The sequence below is a fragment of the Phragmites australis genome, chromosome 13 (assembly GCF_958298935.1).
Source record: "Phragmites australis chromosome 13, lpPhrAust1.1, whole genome shotgun sequence".
Lineage (NCBI taxonomy): Eukaryota > Viridiplantae > Streptophyta > Magnoliopsida > Poales > Poaceae > Phragmites > Phragmites australis.
This window is the reverse complement of record NC_084933.1, coordinates 22,496,882-22,514,553: the sequence shown is the minus strand read 5'-3', so window position 1 is coordinate 22,514,553 and position 17,672 is coordinate 22,496,882. Positions and strand designations below refer to the sequence as shown.

General features: G+C 45.7%; 1 protein-coding gene, 1 long non-coding RNA gene and 1 other non-coding gene across 3 annotated transcripts; all 3 read right to left on the bottom strand.

The window, feature by feature from the left end:
- Positions 1-5,569: 5,569 nt before the first annotated feature.
- Positions 5,570-7,550, bottom strand: LOC133888542 (uncharacterized). Its single transcript, XR_009903803.1, has 2 exons — positions 7,195-7,550; positions 5,570-6,864 (listed from the first exon to the last, which is right to left on the bottom strand). It is a non-coding gene; the product is annotated as an uncharacterized LOC133888542 (long non-coding RNA).
- A 4,774-nt stretch (positions 7,551-12,324) lies between these two features.
- LOC133889872 (small nucleolar RNA Z247) lies at positions 12,325-12,463 on the bottom strand. Its single transcript, XR_009903953.1, has one exon. It is a non-coding gene; the product is annotated as a small nucleolar RNA Z247 (small nucleolar RNA).
- An 810-nt stretch (positions 12,464-13,273) lies between these two features.
- On the bottom strand, positions 13,274-15,877 carry LOC133888541 (auxin response factor 10-like). The gene is made up of 3 exons (XM_062328821.1): positions 14,684-15,877; positions 13,614-14,587; positions 13,274-13,495 (listed from the first exon to the last, which is right to left on the bottom strand). The coding sequence occupies exons 1-3, from the start codon at positions 15,788-15,790 to the stop codon at positions 13,426-13,428; spliced, it is 2,151 nt and encodes a 716-aa protein (XP_062184805.1). The 5' UTR covers positions 15,791-15,877; the 3' UTR covers positions 13,274-13,425.
- Between the last annotated feature and the right edge of the window lie 1,795 nt (positions 15,878-17,672).

Genomic DNA, 17,672 nt, shown 5'->3' with positions numbered 1-17,672 from the left:
CTAATTAAACACAGATAAACAAAGCACTGAGTCGATTGGATCAGCGGCTGATTAATTACTCGATGGAGTGGAGTGCGTGCGTCGTCGTCCAGACAGCTCCGGCATGGGGCATTGTGCCGCGGCGTCCACGCCGCCGTAGGTAGCCTCCCTCGTTGACTTCTTGATCCTGTTGACTTTCCCCGGTATGCGCCCAGGAGGAGTGCTCCTCTGCTCACTCGCCTCCCTCTGCGCTGTCCATTTGCTGTTGCTTCTCGTCCGTCGCTTGGCTCCCGCACGGGCCCCGACACGCCGGTCCCGGACGCCCCGACGACTGCACCTGCGCACCGCACCGACGCCTCTTTCTTTATTTCAATCAATCTCGCTGGTTGTGCATTACTACCAGAGGCAAATGCGCAGCGCACTGATAGCGCAGTAGCAATGCAATGTTGGCGTCCGTTCTTGCTGGATGCAGCATGAACCAAAGTTTACAGTACAGAATCATGTCCCGCCCATTTCCTTTCCTTAATTTGAATGGAAAGCAAGACCTAGCAGACAGCAACAATGGAGATGGTTGCAAGCACCGACAAACAGACAACCGAGGGGCCCAAGCAAAATGGGAGGACCTGCAAGCATAACCCGGAGTAAACGATCGATTAACTTCAAGTGACAGTACTGTGACGCCGACCCCTCAACCGTACGCCGCGGACACGGAGGTATGGAACGCTCACCAGTTTGTGCTTCCTTCGCTTTGCAGGGTTGCAGCAGCAGTAGCTAGCACGGACGCGTCATGAATACAATGAACAATGATGCTCCCTTCGATTCAGGGTCATGCTACCGTACGCTTTACACCAATTGCTGATCGTGTTTTTCATACTCGGCCTTGTCAACTATCGAACGAACCAATTCGATCAGAAAATCCTGCCGTACAACACATTAGTTTTTCAATCCCGGCAAGCCAGACATTTAGCTAGGTCAGGACTCGTTAGCAGGCCCGACACTTGCGCCACAAAGCATGGCAACTTGCTTCCAAAGTCATAAACTTGCGCGGGTCCCTTGACCTGCTGCCATAACAGTTGTTGTCAGGCTCACAGCAGGAGCCTCCCAGCTGATTAAACAACCAAATTTTCTGTTTAGGTAAGCAGCCACGTCTATTCTAATGACTAGTACTAATCCTGATTCCTGCACTCAATGACCAGACCCGTCGGCGTCATGTGTGAAACGCAGGACGGCAAGCAACTTCCCCTGCAGAGGCGCCTGTTTGATAGGATCACACGCACCAATCGCTTCGTGGTGCAGGATTCTGTCCGCGGTGACAGGCGCGCGGACGGGACAACGGCCCGCCTGTTGATTGGCATCGTTCGCCTGTTACTTGGCCCCTAAACCTCCTCAACTTGCCTTGTCTTCCTCCTGTTGCCGTCTTGACAAAGATGCGGTCAAGAACACCTACCAAACAAGCAAGCCGGGACCGAGCAAGTGACGGAGCCATCTCTGTCTCATGGTAAAGTGGTCCAGAGTCTAAAGTCTCCTGGTAAAGTGGTCCAGAGTCTAAAGTGTGCGGTGCGATTTGCACCGTCGTTGACGACCTTTTGTTGGTTAATTGCCATGTCTGTCGTCGGAGAGGAATTATAAGCACACAAAGAGCACCAAGTACTAGGTAATTACCTGTATATTGTAACGGGAGTCAATTTTTTTTATAAAATAATATAATTAACTGTGTTTAGCTAATGTAAAATGATAGTTGACCAACCAATGACTTATGAACTTGAGTGAATAACACACTCTTAAATTGATCAAAATGATAGAACACAAACATGAAGAGATAGTATTTGATCTCATAGCTTACTACAATATATTATTGGAATGTGAACTCGGTGTTAAATGCATCGGGCTATATATCGTTATCTTCAATTAGGCCATTGTTAAGTAACAAGCTGACAAACCTTAATATATAGGAAGATAAAGTGAAAGAAAAACTATCAATAACTTGACAACAAAGTAAGCCATAGTGAATTAGAACTTGATATAAATGATCATATGCGTTGCAATAGAAAACTAATGTTTTTTGGTGATTACAAAGACAAAACATGTGTGCACAAAGCACTACTCATCAACAAGTAAACACCCTCCGATTCATGTCAAGTACTATAGCTAGCAAAGAATATATTGAAAACATTGCCACCTAATTTTCAGTTGTTGGGCTCAAGAATCATAGATGGTGCTCGACTGTGAAAAGCCTAGCTTTCATCGCTATTTTATGAAATAACTTTTGCATAAAAAATCAGTTTGGACAAATGTAAGCAAGGGCACATCTCTCTTAATCAAATAAAATGATCATTTGGGAAAAGAAAAAAGTGACTTCACCTTAAGAAATCAGCACTATATGCATTCATGTTAGTTCTTTATCCCAATAGAAAGGGCACAAAAATACAAAATAGTACTTACTAATGTATATTAGATGTATATTAGCACACAAAAAATAACAATTACAAAACATTTACGGGAAAATGGCAAAGCAACACCAGCAAAGAAACTTGTACAGTTTATTAGTGTTTCATGAGTAGCAATCATCATTATGCGGGAATCAACCAACAAGCTTCTCCCTATATGTTTCAATGCTCGTGCTTGCTACAGCAAAGCATTTCAATAACAAACTAAACATATATGTGAGCATGATAATGTTAAAAGATAACAATTCACATACATGATTAGCCTGTGCATTGCTATAGAACAGGAATTGTGCATATTTTCAAAGGCTGCCTGTTTGAGAACGAAATAATAAAGACTTGAGCTGTAGGAGATTCAACCACTGAACACATTTTTTAGAATAGTGAAACATGTACTTAAAAATCAAGGGAGATTACTTCCTAAACAATCACATTTAAAGCTATAAGCAGTCATGGTTTGCATATTCAGTCTCATTCAATATGATCCCTGCGTTATTACTATTCTTTGTTCTTCTAATATGTATCCTTATACTGCTTATATGTTCTCACTTCTAAGAAATAGATAGATGTTTAAAAAAACCTATGACCTCAAAACATCATGTTCACAATCATGAGAGATAATTTGAAGTACAGGTGATCACGAACTTCTTTGGTTAATAGTAACTTTTCAACAACTACCACTTTCCCAAGCATTTAGACAAGGAAAAATCATGCAAATCTGGGAAATGAACTATCCTTCTACTGCTCTACTGACCCTGCCCAGGAAAACCGAAATGATCACCTACCAAAATCGTAGTTTATGATATCAAACTTTAACTCCAAATCTTCAATTCAGTATTACATCTCTACTTCTAGAACATGCATCACCACTTCCAGAACATCCTTCATATGAGAAAAATGAGAATTAATTTGAAGCTCCTAATAGGCCGAAGGCCTGAAAAAAAAACTTAAATAGCAAATGAGAAAATAAATAATTGAGATAATTGATAATTGAGAGAGAGAGAGAGAGAGAGAGAGAGAGAGAGAGAGAGAGAGAGAGAGAGAGAGAGAGAGAGAGAGAGAGGATTTGTACCCCAACAGCCCAATTGATACAAACACATGGGGAGTTGTCCAACTTGAGGCTGTTTTGGGCGGGATTAACAGGATGAGTAGCAAGCTTGTGGTAGAGAAGGCAAGGATGCCTATCGATTTAGTAATCCAAATTGGATAACCCGATCTAATGGGTGCACAGGACATCAAGATTGGTCTTCGTGTATGATATGGCTCCAAGCAATGACTGGAAGTCTGGAATACATTAGGCTTCTCTTCTCAATATGTCTATAGGTTTAGGGGAGTGCAAAGAGAATATTCGATTATTCAGATCCATTACTCCCTTAGCCAATAAATCATATGCAAGTATTACACCTATTACTCCTTCAACCAATAAATCCGATGCAGGTATTAGTTGGCAAACTTAGTGAATGTTTATGTAAAGGCAAATCACCAGTGAAGCAACCCACACTCATGGCTCAGGTAGAGATCAATCCTCACATCAGCCAACTCTAAAAAGCAAGAGTGTTGTCTTGTTGCATGTCAGTCATGCAAAAATTCTACAGTTCAAATTAGTGAAGCAAAACAAAAGTAGTATATCTATGATTGACGGCCTCTCTAGGAGCCAATAAATGCATGAACCTTCAGTAACAGCGTCGTTGAGGAGGAGAGCGAGTACGAGAGTGCCGGCATCCTGCCTGAATGTGACCATCTCCATCTCCATGGTGACCCTCGGGGCTCCCTTCACCCTGCCCTCCTCCTGGAGTGCAAGGAGGCAATTTTGGCGATATCTACAATGGCTTAACGGCTCTGAAGCCGCGTAGGGGCAGTGGGGAAGTGACTCCCAATCTCTGCCATGTGAGGCCCACAAGGGGCAATCGGGGCGATCACAAGGAAGGAGGCAGTGTTGGACTCATCAATGAAGTCGGTCACCTAATAACTTTTGTTATAGCTCGTCGTATGATACTCAGTCAACTATAGTACCTCGTGGAAATTTTCTGTTTTGGACAGGTTTTTTTTGCATGTTGCTTTATTCAATGTGCGGGTGGTCACAAGGGGCTAACGAGGCGATCACAAGGAAAGTAGGTGGTGTTGTACTCATCACACTACTATAGAAATAGGCTTATATGCCAGCCTATCACTGCTGATTTCTTACGAGCAAATTGAGTATCACTGCTAGTTCGTATCAAGAACTGACATTAAAAGGTCATTCGAAAAGAACTGACAGTGAAACTTGATTATTACTGTCGACTCTAGCTACAAACCAGCAGTGATAGTGGATGATAATTTATTTTAAAAAATTTATAATTTTTTCATACGAAGTCGGATGAGGATAAACTTTATACCAAAATTGTAGCCTTCGGCTAGATCTACAAATTTGTAGTTAAAAACTTTTTCATTTAAATTCATTTAGATATCCAAATAATCGTTTGAAGTTTCAAACAGAAGATGTCAAAAGGATTCCATATGCTAATGCTATCACTAGTACTTCTGTGGTGGGATGGTAAGGACGTATCACACGAACTGACAGCGCGAGCGTGGGGTTCCTTGGGTGCAAACAAATATTTTTCTTAATTTTTTTAGCCTAAAAAATATTGATTCGGCGCCCAACTATCACTGTAGGTCCCTAGGTCGATAGTGATAGTCCGGAACTATCACTGCCTGTTGCCCATTGCCGGCTCCAAAATCAGCAATGAAGGGCGTTTTGGAGTCGACAGTGAAAGAGATTTTTGTAGTAGTGTCAATTTATGTGGTAGTTTTGTATTTGAGTCTCCAGGTGTTGTGGTTATTCATTTTTGAGTTTCATCTATAGTCAAGACCTAAGTCTATATTTGAATCATTGGGAAAAAATGAACAAAAGTTGATCTTGCAGGTCACCAATTGAGAGCAAGTTATCATAGGAAAAATTCTAATGTGCAGCGACATGACGAACTATGAGGTATAGGAACTGAAATTGAGAGGAGCCACATGAGAAGGATTCAACATCGCTCCTCAATTTTAGAAGATTGTTATGCCAACATTTGCATGGAAAAACAAGTGAAATAATAGAAATGAAGTTAGCAGCAGACAACCATAACAAATAAATGATAGAGAGACATGGCTGAGGCCATTGCAAGGATGGGCAAACACAACAAAATTTTTAACTGATGGAACAACAAATCAATTCTAGTTCAGAAATAACAAACTAATGTCTGCATTGAGTGAACTCGTATGTCAAACAAAATAATGGAATGTATTCATTTAGATAGAATGATAAGAATCAAATAGGACTTTGGCCCAAACATGGGAAGTATTGAATTTGTTCGCTGGAAAAATGAAATAAAAAAAGGGAAGATTAAGGTTAGGTCTCTCCGAAATTGTAAACAAAAGAAAACCAAAAAGGAACTGAGGAACCTAAACATCATATTGAAAGCTTGACTGTATAAAAATAAAATAACATATGCAAATACAATACATGCTAAATATATAGCGACCTCCTCATATATATTGTCAATCTAGAAGTTAAAAATACAATTTGAGTAGGTATTTGGTATAGTTGAACGACGCCGATAGGACAACATCACACAAGCAGGCTGGCATGTGGAGTGAAAAAACACACAGAATTGCTACAATATCTTTGTTTTGTTGCAGTGAACAACGATAGGTGATAACAATAGTGGGTATCTTTATTCGAACAAATAATCAAAGAATGATGCAGCAAACAACGATATGTGATAACAATAGTGAATGTATCTACAAATGGAGATATTGATACTCTTATTAATACACAAGTGAATGCAAAAAAACAACATCAATGAGCATGCACAAGCGTGTGACCGAATTTATCTCATGATATTTGAGAATCACGTTGAATGTTTGTTGTATTATTCATTGTAGCTTTGGCAATAATAAGTTTAAGTGAACCCCTCACGAGCAAAAAAATTATCCGACTTCAAATCAGAGTACACTATCAGTTCCCTGTGTATTGTATTGATAGCTTCAAGCATTTGCTATAGCACAATAGAAGGGGGGAAATGAGTAGTCATTGAAATGCCTGGAATTAATTGAAAAAAATGAGTAGGCATTGAAATGAGTGTAATTAAAGGATACTAATCACACATGCAAAGATTTTTCATGCTATTATGCTGTAGTGAGTCTAGCCGTGCCATTAGAGCAGACCAACTTGCTAGTTTCAATTATCATATAGTTTGTTAAGCATTTCCCCTTTCAACGTAGCTTGCATAATAATACATTAATTATGTAGAAATGAATCAAATTGTGTCCATCACGTGGTGCAGAGGCTGAAAACTATTTCCTATTATAGGTACCGACAAAGCAGCTTAGAAAGTGATTGAACAAGACATAATTTACCACAATCTCACATGATGCCAAGATGCTTGGTGGTATCAAGACTGCATAAGCTCTCTCCTGCCTGCATTATAAAAAAACATTTGTCAAAACCTAAACTAGCGAACCACTGAAGCTATAACATATATAATGTCCAGTAGGAATTTTCGGCAATCACTCCATCTCCAAGTGTGACCCAAGATCAGATCAAGAATCATCGACAAATCCGGCAGACAATCACATCATGGAAGCAAGAAAACCTTCAGTGCACAAAATTCAACAAAGTGAAGGCTACCCTCGACCCCGATCTACCGCATTAGATCTGACAAGATCGGATCACAACCAGATCGCAAAAGAAGGGAACAAAAAGGAAAAAATGATCGCAAAACCTTCTCGGGGAAAGAAGATCACATACCTTCTCAGGGTCGCCATCCTTGTTGGGGTGGTTCCTGATGGCGGCCTTGCGGTAGGCCTTCCTGAGGTCGTCCTGGGAGCCACTGTGAAGGGAGGTGATCAGAAGAGGCAATGTCGCCTCTTTGAGTGCTCCACGCCGACGAGAGATGATGGTGGAGGCTGTAGGAAAATTTTTGTGCTATTAAAGAGGGAGATGGCAGGCTGAGACCGAACCTTCTTCTTAGGAGGGGGCAACGAGGAGACGGCCAGTGGGGTGGTGGAGAGCGTCGAGGTGGCCCATGGCACGAAATGTGACGGTGGCAATTAAAGGGGAGAGTAAGGGAAGCGGTTTGGTGGGTGCGGCGGCATGGAGGAGGATAGTGCGGCTGGGACGGGTGTCGGTGTGAGCGGCGTGGATGAGGTCAAGGAGGAGGACAGTGTGGATGAGGTCAAGGAGGACAACACTGCTGTGCACACAACGGCACGGATGGGGTTGAGGAGGAGGACGATTTCTGGGATGGGGATCGGGGGAGGAGATGCAAGGGAGCAGAGAAATCGGGAGGGACGAAACGTGGAGCGGAGAAATCGAGAGGTAGACTATGGGGGGAACACGGTTACGCGGGATGGAAACGACGGTTCGGGGAGCAGAGGAAGGCAAACCGCGGATGTGACACAGAGAGAAGGCGATCCACATGTAGGGATGTGGGATTCAGTAGGTGCAAGACTCATTATGTATTTTTTAAGTAGGACAGACTTCAAAACAACAATACTCTATTAGGATAAAATGAGCGAGCAGCACAATTATTTTCCCTTCTGCGGGCAAAGTACAGGGCCCTGGAGGCATCAACGCATCAAAGGCAGCGGGGATACGCAACGCAGCGCCCAGTATCCGCCCAGACAAAGAAGGTAACAAATGAAATGCCTGGAGCTGCTGGGAGTCTGACTGAGCCCCCCCAGGTTCAGAAGCTGCAGTGACTAGTAAAAATTCCAGTAGTAGGCAGTGGTATTCAAGGCTTCCACCTGCTGCTCTTTGTCTCTCTGGCGCGGTTGGGCCACCGATCAGGTTGTTAGAGGCCAGGAGCAGCCGGTTTTCTGAATCAGCACGAGGTTTGGAATCCGAAACGGGAAGCAAAGAAGTGCGTTTGATGTTCAAGGTTACATCTTGTTTGCATGATTAAAATAAATTTAACTGAACTGATTAAAAAGGATGAAAAAACAACCTTTCTGAATGTAAAAATCAGAGGGCAGAAGCTTTGGGTGAACGCCTGACCTCTTCCTGGCCGGCGGCTTCGTGTTTTATATGCAAGGAAGAGCCCCTTGCGTGGCATTTACATGGATGCCAGGAGATATGATATCGGCCAGAGGTTGTTTCCAAATACAAATCTATCTATAACAAGCAGATACTTTACCAAACTATACAATAACTACTAAAACAAACCTCCGGCCAAATCCTTCTCTTAAGGCAACATACATCGATTACAACTCGATTGATATCGATTTATATCTATCTGTCTAACAGCCCCTCTCAATCACAGCCGAGCTAGGTTGAGATTGTGCTTAAAATTTTCTAACTGTTTTACAGGAAGTGGCTTAGTAAATCCATCTGCTATTTGATCTCCTGAAGGAACATAATCAATCTCGAGTAATTTTCTGGATACTCTTTCTCTTACAAAATGATAGTCCACTTCTATATGTTTAGTTCGCGCATGGAACACAGGATTAGCAGAGAGATATTTTGCACCAATATTATCACACCATAATTTAGCAGCAGGTGGGCATTGTATACCAAGTTCTGATAGCAGAGTTTGAATCCACATTACCTCAGCAGTAGCATTAGCAATAGCCTTGTATTCTGCTTCTGTACTGGATCTTGAAACAGTCGCTTGCTTACGTGCACTCCATGAGATCAAGTTTGTTCCTAGAAAAATAGCAAAACCTCCAGTAGATCTTCTATCATCCAGAGATCCTGCCCAGTCTGCATCTGAAAAGGCACTGACAAGCAAAGATTTCGACCTGCAAATTTTCAATCCAATCTTTGTACATTGTTTCAGATACCTCAGTATCCTTTTTACAGTAGCCCAATGTGTTGTTGTTGGAGCATGCAAGAACTGACACACTTTATTTACTGAGAAAGCAATATCAGGTCTAGTGAGAGTCAAATACTGTAAAGCACCCACAATGCTTCTGTATTGTGTAGCATCATTATCACCAAGAGGTGTTCCATCAAAGACAGACAATCTTTCACTAGTTGATAGAGGAGTACTGACAGGCTTGCAATCATACATACCAACACGTTTAAGCAAATCCGAAGCATACTTATCTTGATTTAAAACAATTCCATCACATACCTTGCTTACTTCTATACCCAAGAAATAATGTAAATCCCCAAGATCTTTTAAAGCAAAGTCTTGCTTTAGACTGCCCAATAAACCTGTTGTCGCCTCAGGTGTTGAGCTTGCCACTATTATATCATCAACATAGATTAACACAAAAACAGTGACATTATTTTTACTGAAATAAAAGAGTGAAATGTCTGCCTTTGAAGCACTAAATCCAAGATCATGTAATTTGGCACTTAGCCGAGAATACCAAGCACGCGGTGCTTGTTTTAAACCATAAAGAGCTTTATCTAACTTACAAATATAGTTAGGTAAAGTTCTATCTTCATATCCTGGTGGCTGCCTCATATACACTTCTTCTTCTAAATATCCATGCAAGAAAGCATTCTGAACATCTAGTTGCCTTAAACTCCAGCCCTTTGAGATAGCAATAGACAAAATAATTCTGATGGTAGCAGCTTTAACAACAGGGCTAAAGGTATCTTCATAATCTACACCGTATCTTTGCTTAAACCCTTTTGCAACTAGACGAGCCTTATATCTGTCTAAGCTTCCATCAGCCTTACGTTTGATTTTGTATACCCACTTACAATCTATAATATTTCTTCCTTTCTGAGGTGGAACTAGATGCCAAGTTTTATTTTTCATGAGAGCATCATATTCAATGTCCATTGCATTCTTCCAATTCTTATCACATAAAGCTTCACTGACACTATGTGGTTCGCTACCAGAAGAAGCAAGACAGCCATAACGAATAGTGCCATCAGTGTATACCTTTGGTTTACGAATGCCATGCTGAAGTCGAGTCTGAGGACGTGCTGAAGTAGCTGGTTCATGCGCAGGCGGTAGAAGCGAATCCTCCTCAGCCCCCTCTATCTCCGCATGCAGCTGATGCTCGGGAAACGAGTCCAAGGATTGGCCCTGGAGAACCGCAGTGCGGGACGGTGTCTGCGCGCCTGCAGAAACTGATCCCGGAGAGTTCATCTCAGCAGGCGAGTCCATCTCGGCTACGGGACCTGGACTGGATATACCAGCCGTAGCTTCTTCTGTTATGTCATGTGAGTCCTGTGCATCTCCAGGGAGAACATTAGTATCCAAAACATTAGGCAATTGACCAGCTATAATTTCATCCCCAGTCCTAGGATTAAGCAAAGTAGGAGGAAGGAGAAGATTTTCGAATCTCAAACGAGCGCCAGCATTGGGGTGAAGTTTGGAGAAGGGAAAAATATTTTCATCAAAGACTACATCCCTGGATATGTAGATGCGCCATGTGGAAATATCTAAGCACTTGAATCCTTTATGCATATTGCTATAGCCAAGAAAGACACATTCTTTGGAACGAAATTGAAGCTTGCGACTATTATATGGGCGCAAATTTGGCCAACAAGCACACCCAAAAATGCGCAGGGAGGAAAACTCAGGCTTGATGTGAAAGAGGCGCTCTAAAGGTGTGGAGTATTCAATAACTTTACTAGGTGTACGGTTGATCAAATAGGTGGCAGCAAGGAATGCTTCGTCCCAAAACTTGAGTGGCATGTGAGCATGCGCAAGGATGGACAAACCTACTTCGACAATGTGTCGATGCTTGCGCTCAGCGGCTCCATTCTGCTGATGAGCATGAGGACAGGAAACAAGGTGAGATATACCAAGTTTAGAGAAAAAATCATCAAGTTTCCTATACTCACCACCCCAATCAGTTTGCATTGCAATAATTTTGCGATCAAAGAGTCTTTCAACAAGAACTTGAAATTCTTGGAATTTCTGAAAAACCTCAGATTTAAATTTTAGGAGGTAGATCCAGGTGAATTTACTGAAATCATCAATAAAGCTAACATAATATTTGTATCTTCCAACGGAATCAGGTGCAGGCCCCCAAACATCAGAAAACACAAGCTGTAAAGGATGATTTGATACACTGTTGGATTTAGGATATGGCAACTGATGACTTTTTGCTTGTTGACAAGCATCACACACAGAGTTTTTATTGGACTCATGCAAACAAGGAAGATTAAAATCTCTAATGACTCGCTGAATGATGGGAGCTGCAGGATGACCTAAGCGATTATGCCATCTGTCAAACGATGGTTTATTGACTCCAAAAGCTTGCTTGATGGGTGGTGCAGAAGGAAGAGGATAAAGCCCTCTCTGACATGTTCCTCTAACCAGTGTGCTTTTCGTGTCCTGATCCTTGATCAAAAAGAAATTAGGGTGAAATTCTAAAAAGACATTATTATCAGAAGCAAGGCGATGAACTGAAACAAGATTTTTTTTAGCCTTTGGGACATGCAGGATATTTTTAAGACTAAGATTACGACTGGGAGTATGAATAATAGACTGGCCAATGTGACTAATGTTCATACCTGCACCGCTTGCGGTGTGGATTTGATCTGTGCCATTGTATCTGTCATGAACTGCTAATTTCTCCAATTCCCCAGTGATATGATCAGTAGCACCAGTATCGGTGTACCAATTTGTATCCACCGTGTAGGAGTTTGTTGCAGCGGCTGCCACGCTTCTCTGATCTGGAACATATGATTCATCATACCTGTGCCAACACTTGTCGGCGGTGTGGCCGGTCTTGTGACAAACCTGACAGATGGCGCCGGTCCTGTTATTGCCGCGCCCCTGTCTAGTGCCACCACGACCTTGATTGCCGTTGAAGTTGTTCTGGGCGACATTGTTTCCATTGCCGCGACCACGTCCTGGCGCGCGTTCGCGACCAAAACCCCGTCCGCGGCCACCACGTCCCCCCCGGTTTGCCAAATTGGCCGAAGACCCGGAGGGTTGGTGATCACCGAGGAGCTCCATCCTGGTTTCGAAGGCAAGAAGCTGCGAATAAACTTCGCTTACCGAGACAGGATCCGTTCTTGCGAGAAGAGCAGACACAATAGGATTGAAGTCGTAGTCGAGCCCGGTGAGAATATATTCTACCAGTTCTTCATCTTCCAAAGGTCTCCCGGCGGCAGCCATCTCATCCCCTAGAGCCCTCATCTTGCCTACGTATTCTGCAATCGTCTGGCTTCCCTTCTTGGTGGTTGACAAGGCGAGTCGCGTGTTCACCGCACGCGCCCGCGTCTGCGACGAGAACATGATCTCGATCGCCTTCCATGCCTTTGTTGCAGTGTCATGCACCGCAACCTGGGACAGGACATCCTTCGACAGGGATCCGAGGAGAAAGCTCAGAACCTGTTGATCTGAGGCAAACCACTCCTCGTATGCTGGATTGGGCACCTTTACCGCCTTGTCACCATCTTTGCCGTCGAGTTCAGCAGCTGGTGCAAGCTTGGTGCCGGTGATGTGTTCGTGGAGACGAGCACCACGGACAGCAGCAAGTACTTGTGCCTTCCACGTTGCGTGGTTGTTCTTGGATAGCTTCTCCGTGACGGTCAGACCGAGCAGGGAGCTCATGCTGAAGCCGGCAGAGGAGGAGGACGCCATGGATTGAATCTTAGGTGTATGTGGCTCTGGTACCATGTAAAAATCAGAGGGCAGAAGCTTTGGGTGAACGCCTGACCTCTTCCTGGCCGGCAGCTTCGTGTTTTATATGCAAGGAAGAGCCCCTTGCGTGGCATTTACATGGATGCCAGGAGATATGATATCGGCCAGAGGTTGTTTCCAAATACAAATCTATCTATAACAAGCAGATACTTTACCAAACTATACAATAACTACTAAAACAAACCTCCGGCCAAATCCTTCTCTTAAGGCAACATACATCGATTACAACTCGATTGATATCGATTTATATCTATCTGTCTAACACTGAACACCGCATCAGGTTAATTCCTGGCTGAATTCTCTAGGCCTGATCGACGAAGAAGTAAAGAAACCGCAGCTCATTCGGCTGTCACGCATGTAGTTCGGCTTATTGCTTCCTAGGAAGTAATTTCGGCTGTCACGCATGTAGTTCGTTCCTAGCTCCGTATGTTGTCACTGCCGGCATCTGTCAGTATTGTGATCCTCCGCGCTGATTTCACGAACGCACTGCAAATAAGGGGAAAAAAGGCTCACCTTTTTCAGTTTACGAATCAAAAGGAGCGATAATATGGTCGTTTTGGATTGTAGAAAGAACTGAAGAGGAGTTGTTAGTGTGCTTACTCACCTGAAAGGCTCATCGCCTACGTGCTTAACCTCGCCCGCGGCGGTGCGGTAGAGCACATGGCTCTTCAGCTCCGTGCTCTCAATGCAAAACATGTCGGACAGGCGGGTGTACAGATTCTCGAACGAGCCCAGCGCCGAGAGATCAAGGTTTCGGCCGACGGCATCGGACTCGATGAACACCTTGCACTGGCCGGGCTCCAGGCCGAACTCAGATGTCCGGCTGCCATTATCTCCAAACCACTGCAATATCCAAGGGGACGAGTTGTTTTTGGTAGGACTGCCCTGAATGACACCAGAGCCGGAGCCTTCAGATGTGTTGGGTGCCTTCTCGGCGTCGCAGTCGGACTTGGACGAGCCATTCCCGGCGGCTCCCGCCGAGGCTGGGACAACGGAACTGTTAGTACCTTTGATCTGCTCCTCGGTCAGTATCGCGCGTCCGAAGAGCACTAGCCCCTGTGGCTTGACTTCGTCGGGCTTTTTGGCGCCAGATGACAGAGAGCACGGCGCGTCTTGGTGGGCTGGCGGGCTATCGATTGTCAGGTCGGTGCTGATCCTTGGTGGGCGAGGGGCGTGGTGATCTGCAGGGAAGCGGATGCTGGAGAACAGCGAGCTATGGTGCAGGTTGCTGATGTGGAGATCCGAAAAGGATGGAGCGAATTGCGCATGCCTGGCTCCCTGTATGCCTGCAGCAGCGCTGCTGTCCGGGAAGGGGAAGAATGGGACTGAACCGCGGTGGTTTTGGTCGTGATGTGGGTGGGGGTGGGGCGCCAGTGGCAGTGGGTAGTTGGGCGGGAAGGCCGGGTCGAAGAGCTGGCGGCCCTCGAAGGGTAACTCCGTGCACGGTGGGATGCGCGGCTTCTTGCGCGGCGGCGAGAAGGACGGCAGGTGGAGGTTGGGCATGCTCGACACCAGCTCCACCAACCACGGGCACACGCGCTTCACGTTCTGCAGCAGCTCTGGCTCGTCCCAGGTCACCTGTGAAGGGCAATTCAAGAACGCCACCAGTTTTACCAACGGTTCGAGAATCTCTAGCAGATCGAGTGATGGTGGTGTGCGCGTGCGCGGATGTACCTCAAGGAGTCGCCAGGGAGACTGCGGCCACCGGACAGGTTCGGCGGCCTGGACGCCGGCAATGGTGCCCATGAACCAGCTGATCCGCGACGAATCCTCGGTCTCGAACGCCATCTTGAACCGCATGCCCGGGCACCACTGCACATGCATGGCCGCCGTGACCGCGGCCGCACGGACGCAGAACTCGGGAGAGCTCGCCCGCGGGTAGTGGACCACCTCGAATGGCTGTCCGGCGGCGGCCAGCCTCGCTGCGGCGACCACGTCCTCCGCTGGGACCTTCCCGTTCGTATAGGCGTCTCCACCGGAGGAGCTCGCATGGCCGCGCACCAGGCCCCGGTAGTGGTCCCAGGAGGGGCTCTCCTCGCCCCCGTCGATGCAGAACCCGCGCTTGGCGCGCCGGATGCCGACGTGGACCTGGCCGCCCTCGCCGCGAAGGAAGACGATGGAGTCGCCGGCCAGGAGCTTCTTCTGGTTGACGAAGTTGCTCCACCCAGTGGTGAGCAGGTGCCGGCGCGGCGTGCCCCTGTAGATGTGCCGGAACTTCCACTCCACGCCGTGCACGTCCTTGGCGTAGACGTACTGCACGGGCGGCTCGGCCCTGTAGTCCAGCTCCGGGAAGATGGTCTCGGCGCAGAACCGCGGCACCGAAAAACCCCCGCCGTTGTTCGCGTCAGATTGCGTCAGCGTCTTGGCGAACGACGCCGGCTTTGTCTGCTCGTCCCCAGCGCCGCCCCTCATCGCCTCGTTCGCAGCCTCGCCCACGTCCACGATCGCCTCCCCGTGGCGGAGCGGGACGAGGCGCATCTTGGCGAAGACCTCGTCGCTCTGTGGGTCGGCCATGAACCGCACGGCGACGACGCGGCATGGCACGAGCGCCGGGACGCGCGCCGATGACAGGTCCACGGCCGCCTTAGCCTGCTCGGCGTGGCCCTGCGGGAAGTAGTAGACCGCGGCGCCCACGAGCGGCACGGTGCACATGGACCCCGCGCACGCCAGCCACAGCTGCGCGTCCACGGCCGGCTCGCCGGCGCCGGCGCCGGCCGGCCCCGCCAGCTCAGAGAACGTGAGCATGCCGACCCGCGGTGACGCGCAGGCTGCAGCAGACATTACTCTAGTCCACGAGAGGAGTAGCTTCCGGTGACTTTAGTAGTGGGGGAGCTGCGGTTGCAGGGGAACGGGCAGTTCGGGGGAAGTGGAAGGAGGCGCGGGTGCGTAGGGGTTAACATGCCGCTGTTCAGACGGTAACCAGTAACTAAACATCCACGGTGGTGCGATTTCTCAGCCCGTGTATGGTGTGACGTCAGCCATCTAGAAGGGATGAAGAATAGGATTTTTCATGAGCTGGAGAATAGTGAGAGAAAGAAGCCATGTTACGAGAAAAATACTCGCATAGATATATATTTTTTCATTATATAGATGATATATGTTATTTATGAATTTATGCTTTACATAGCATTTAATAATTAGATGTCATATATATTACTTATAGATAACTCATATAACGGCTTGTCTATAGATAACATGAAACTATATACAGAGTAGTCGTCTTTAATAGACAACTAATGCCTATAGTAGGGTTTTATATCATCTATAGAACATATAATAGACAAAACACTGTATGAGTTATCCGTAAGTAGTCTCTGTGGCACTCAATTATTGGATAACATGAGAAAAGTTGAGACCACATATAACATACAACATCTATATAATGGAAAAAAATCCTATCAATAACTACACGAGTATTTCTCTGATACTATAGATTGTTTATTAATTACTAGACGATATCTTTCTCTCGTTTATTTCTCTTTTCCCCCACCTTATGAAAAATTCTAGTTATCATCTTTCCTATAGGACTGATATCATCCCATTAAATATGTCCTAACCACCATAAGAATTAGCTATTCAAATTTCAAAGGCAGCATAACCTTCGCAGAATGAGCCTAGCTACCATAAGAATTTGCCTATTTAAAAACAAGATTTGTAGTTACAGTCTAAGATTATCTCCAATAACTACCTTAAATTTTCATCTAAAAACACTATTACAGCATTCCTTATTTTTTCATCTGCAACAGTTATCCTATTTCTTACCTTCTACTACTCTTTTTCTCCCTCCGAACCTACTGTCAGCCTCTGTCTACAGTACCCGACAATGTGTCCTCCACTTGCAGCCTCTGCGAATAGTACTGCTACAGTATTCGGATGCTACAGTACTTCCGCGAATTTACAGGACCATACTCCCCTCCGCAACACTGTAGCGCTTAGAGATGCTCCAGTGCCGTAAAAGTACTGTAGCACTAGAATTGTAAATTTGAGGATTTTGTTGGAGTTGGCCTACACCATGACTATCTTTGCGCAACAGCCTTTGCTGCTGTTCATACAAAGGTGCTAATTTTTTAAGTAAAAAAAATATTCATCTATGATAAAAGGCAAACTGACTTTAAAAAAAAAAACCGAAAAGCAGGTGGACTATAGATAATGCCGATATGTCAGCAGAGGCATCTTTGTTTGCTTTGACAATATATGCCGACATGGAGTTAATTTCCCTTAAACACGGGCATGTTGAAGGCGATGGGTTAGCCTTTATTTATCCGAACAGGCATCTTGACTTGTCTGATGAACTAACGTCACCATGTCACACAGTCTGAATTGCTTTCTACACTTTGGCATAGATTGGTTACCAAGGAATGATCTGGTTAGTTTGAAACTGCGCCCGCACAACGGTACCTAGCCACGGCACGGCTTCAGCAATCATCGCGCGCGGGCAGCGAATTGCAGTGGCGCACCTCGCGCGCGTCGCATGCACCGCTGCTCCACAACCCTCCGCGGATTCCTCTCCGAGCATCCGAGTCAAAACTCACTCCGAACGCACTGACACTGCCGGTTCGGCGCGGGCTCGGCGGTTTGACTGCTTACACTCTCACCCCGCCATGCGTTCCGGAACGGGGGAGAGCACATGTCCCGCGTCCAGATCTCGCCACGGCGCCATCGG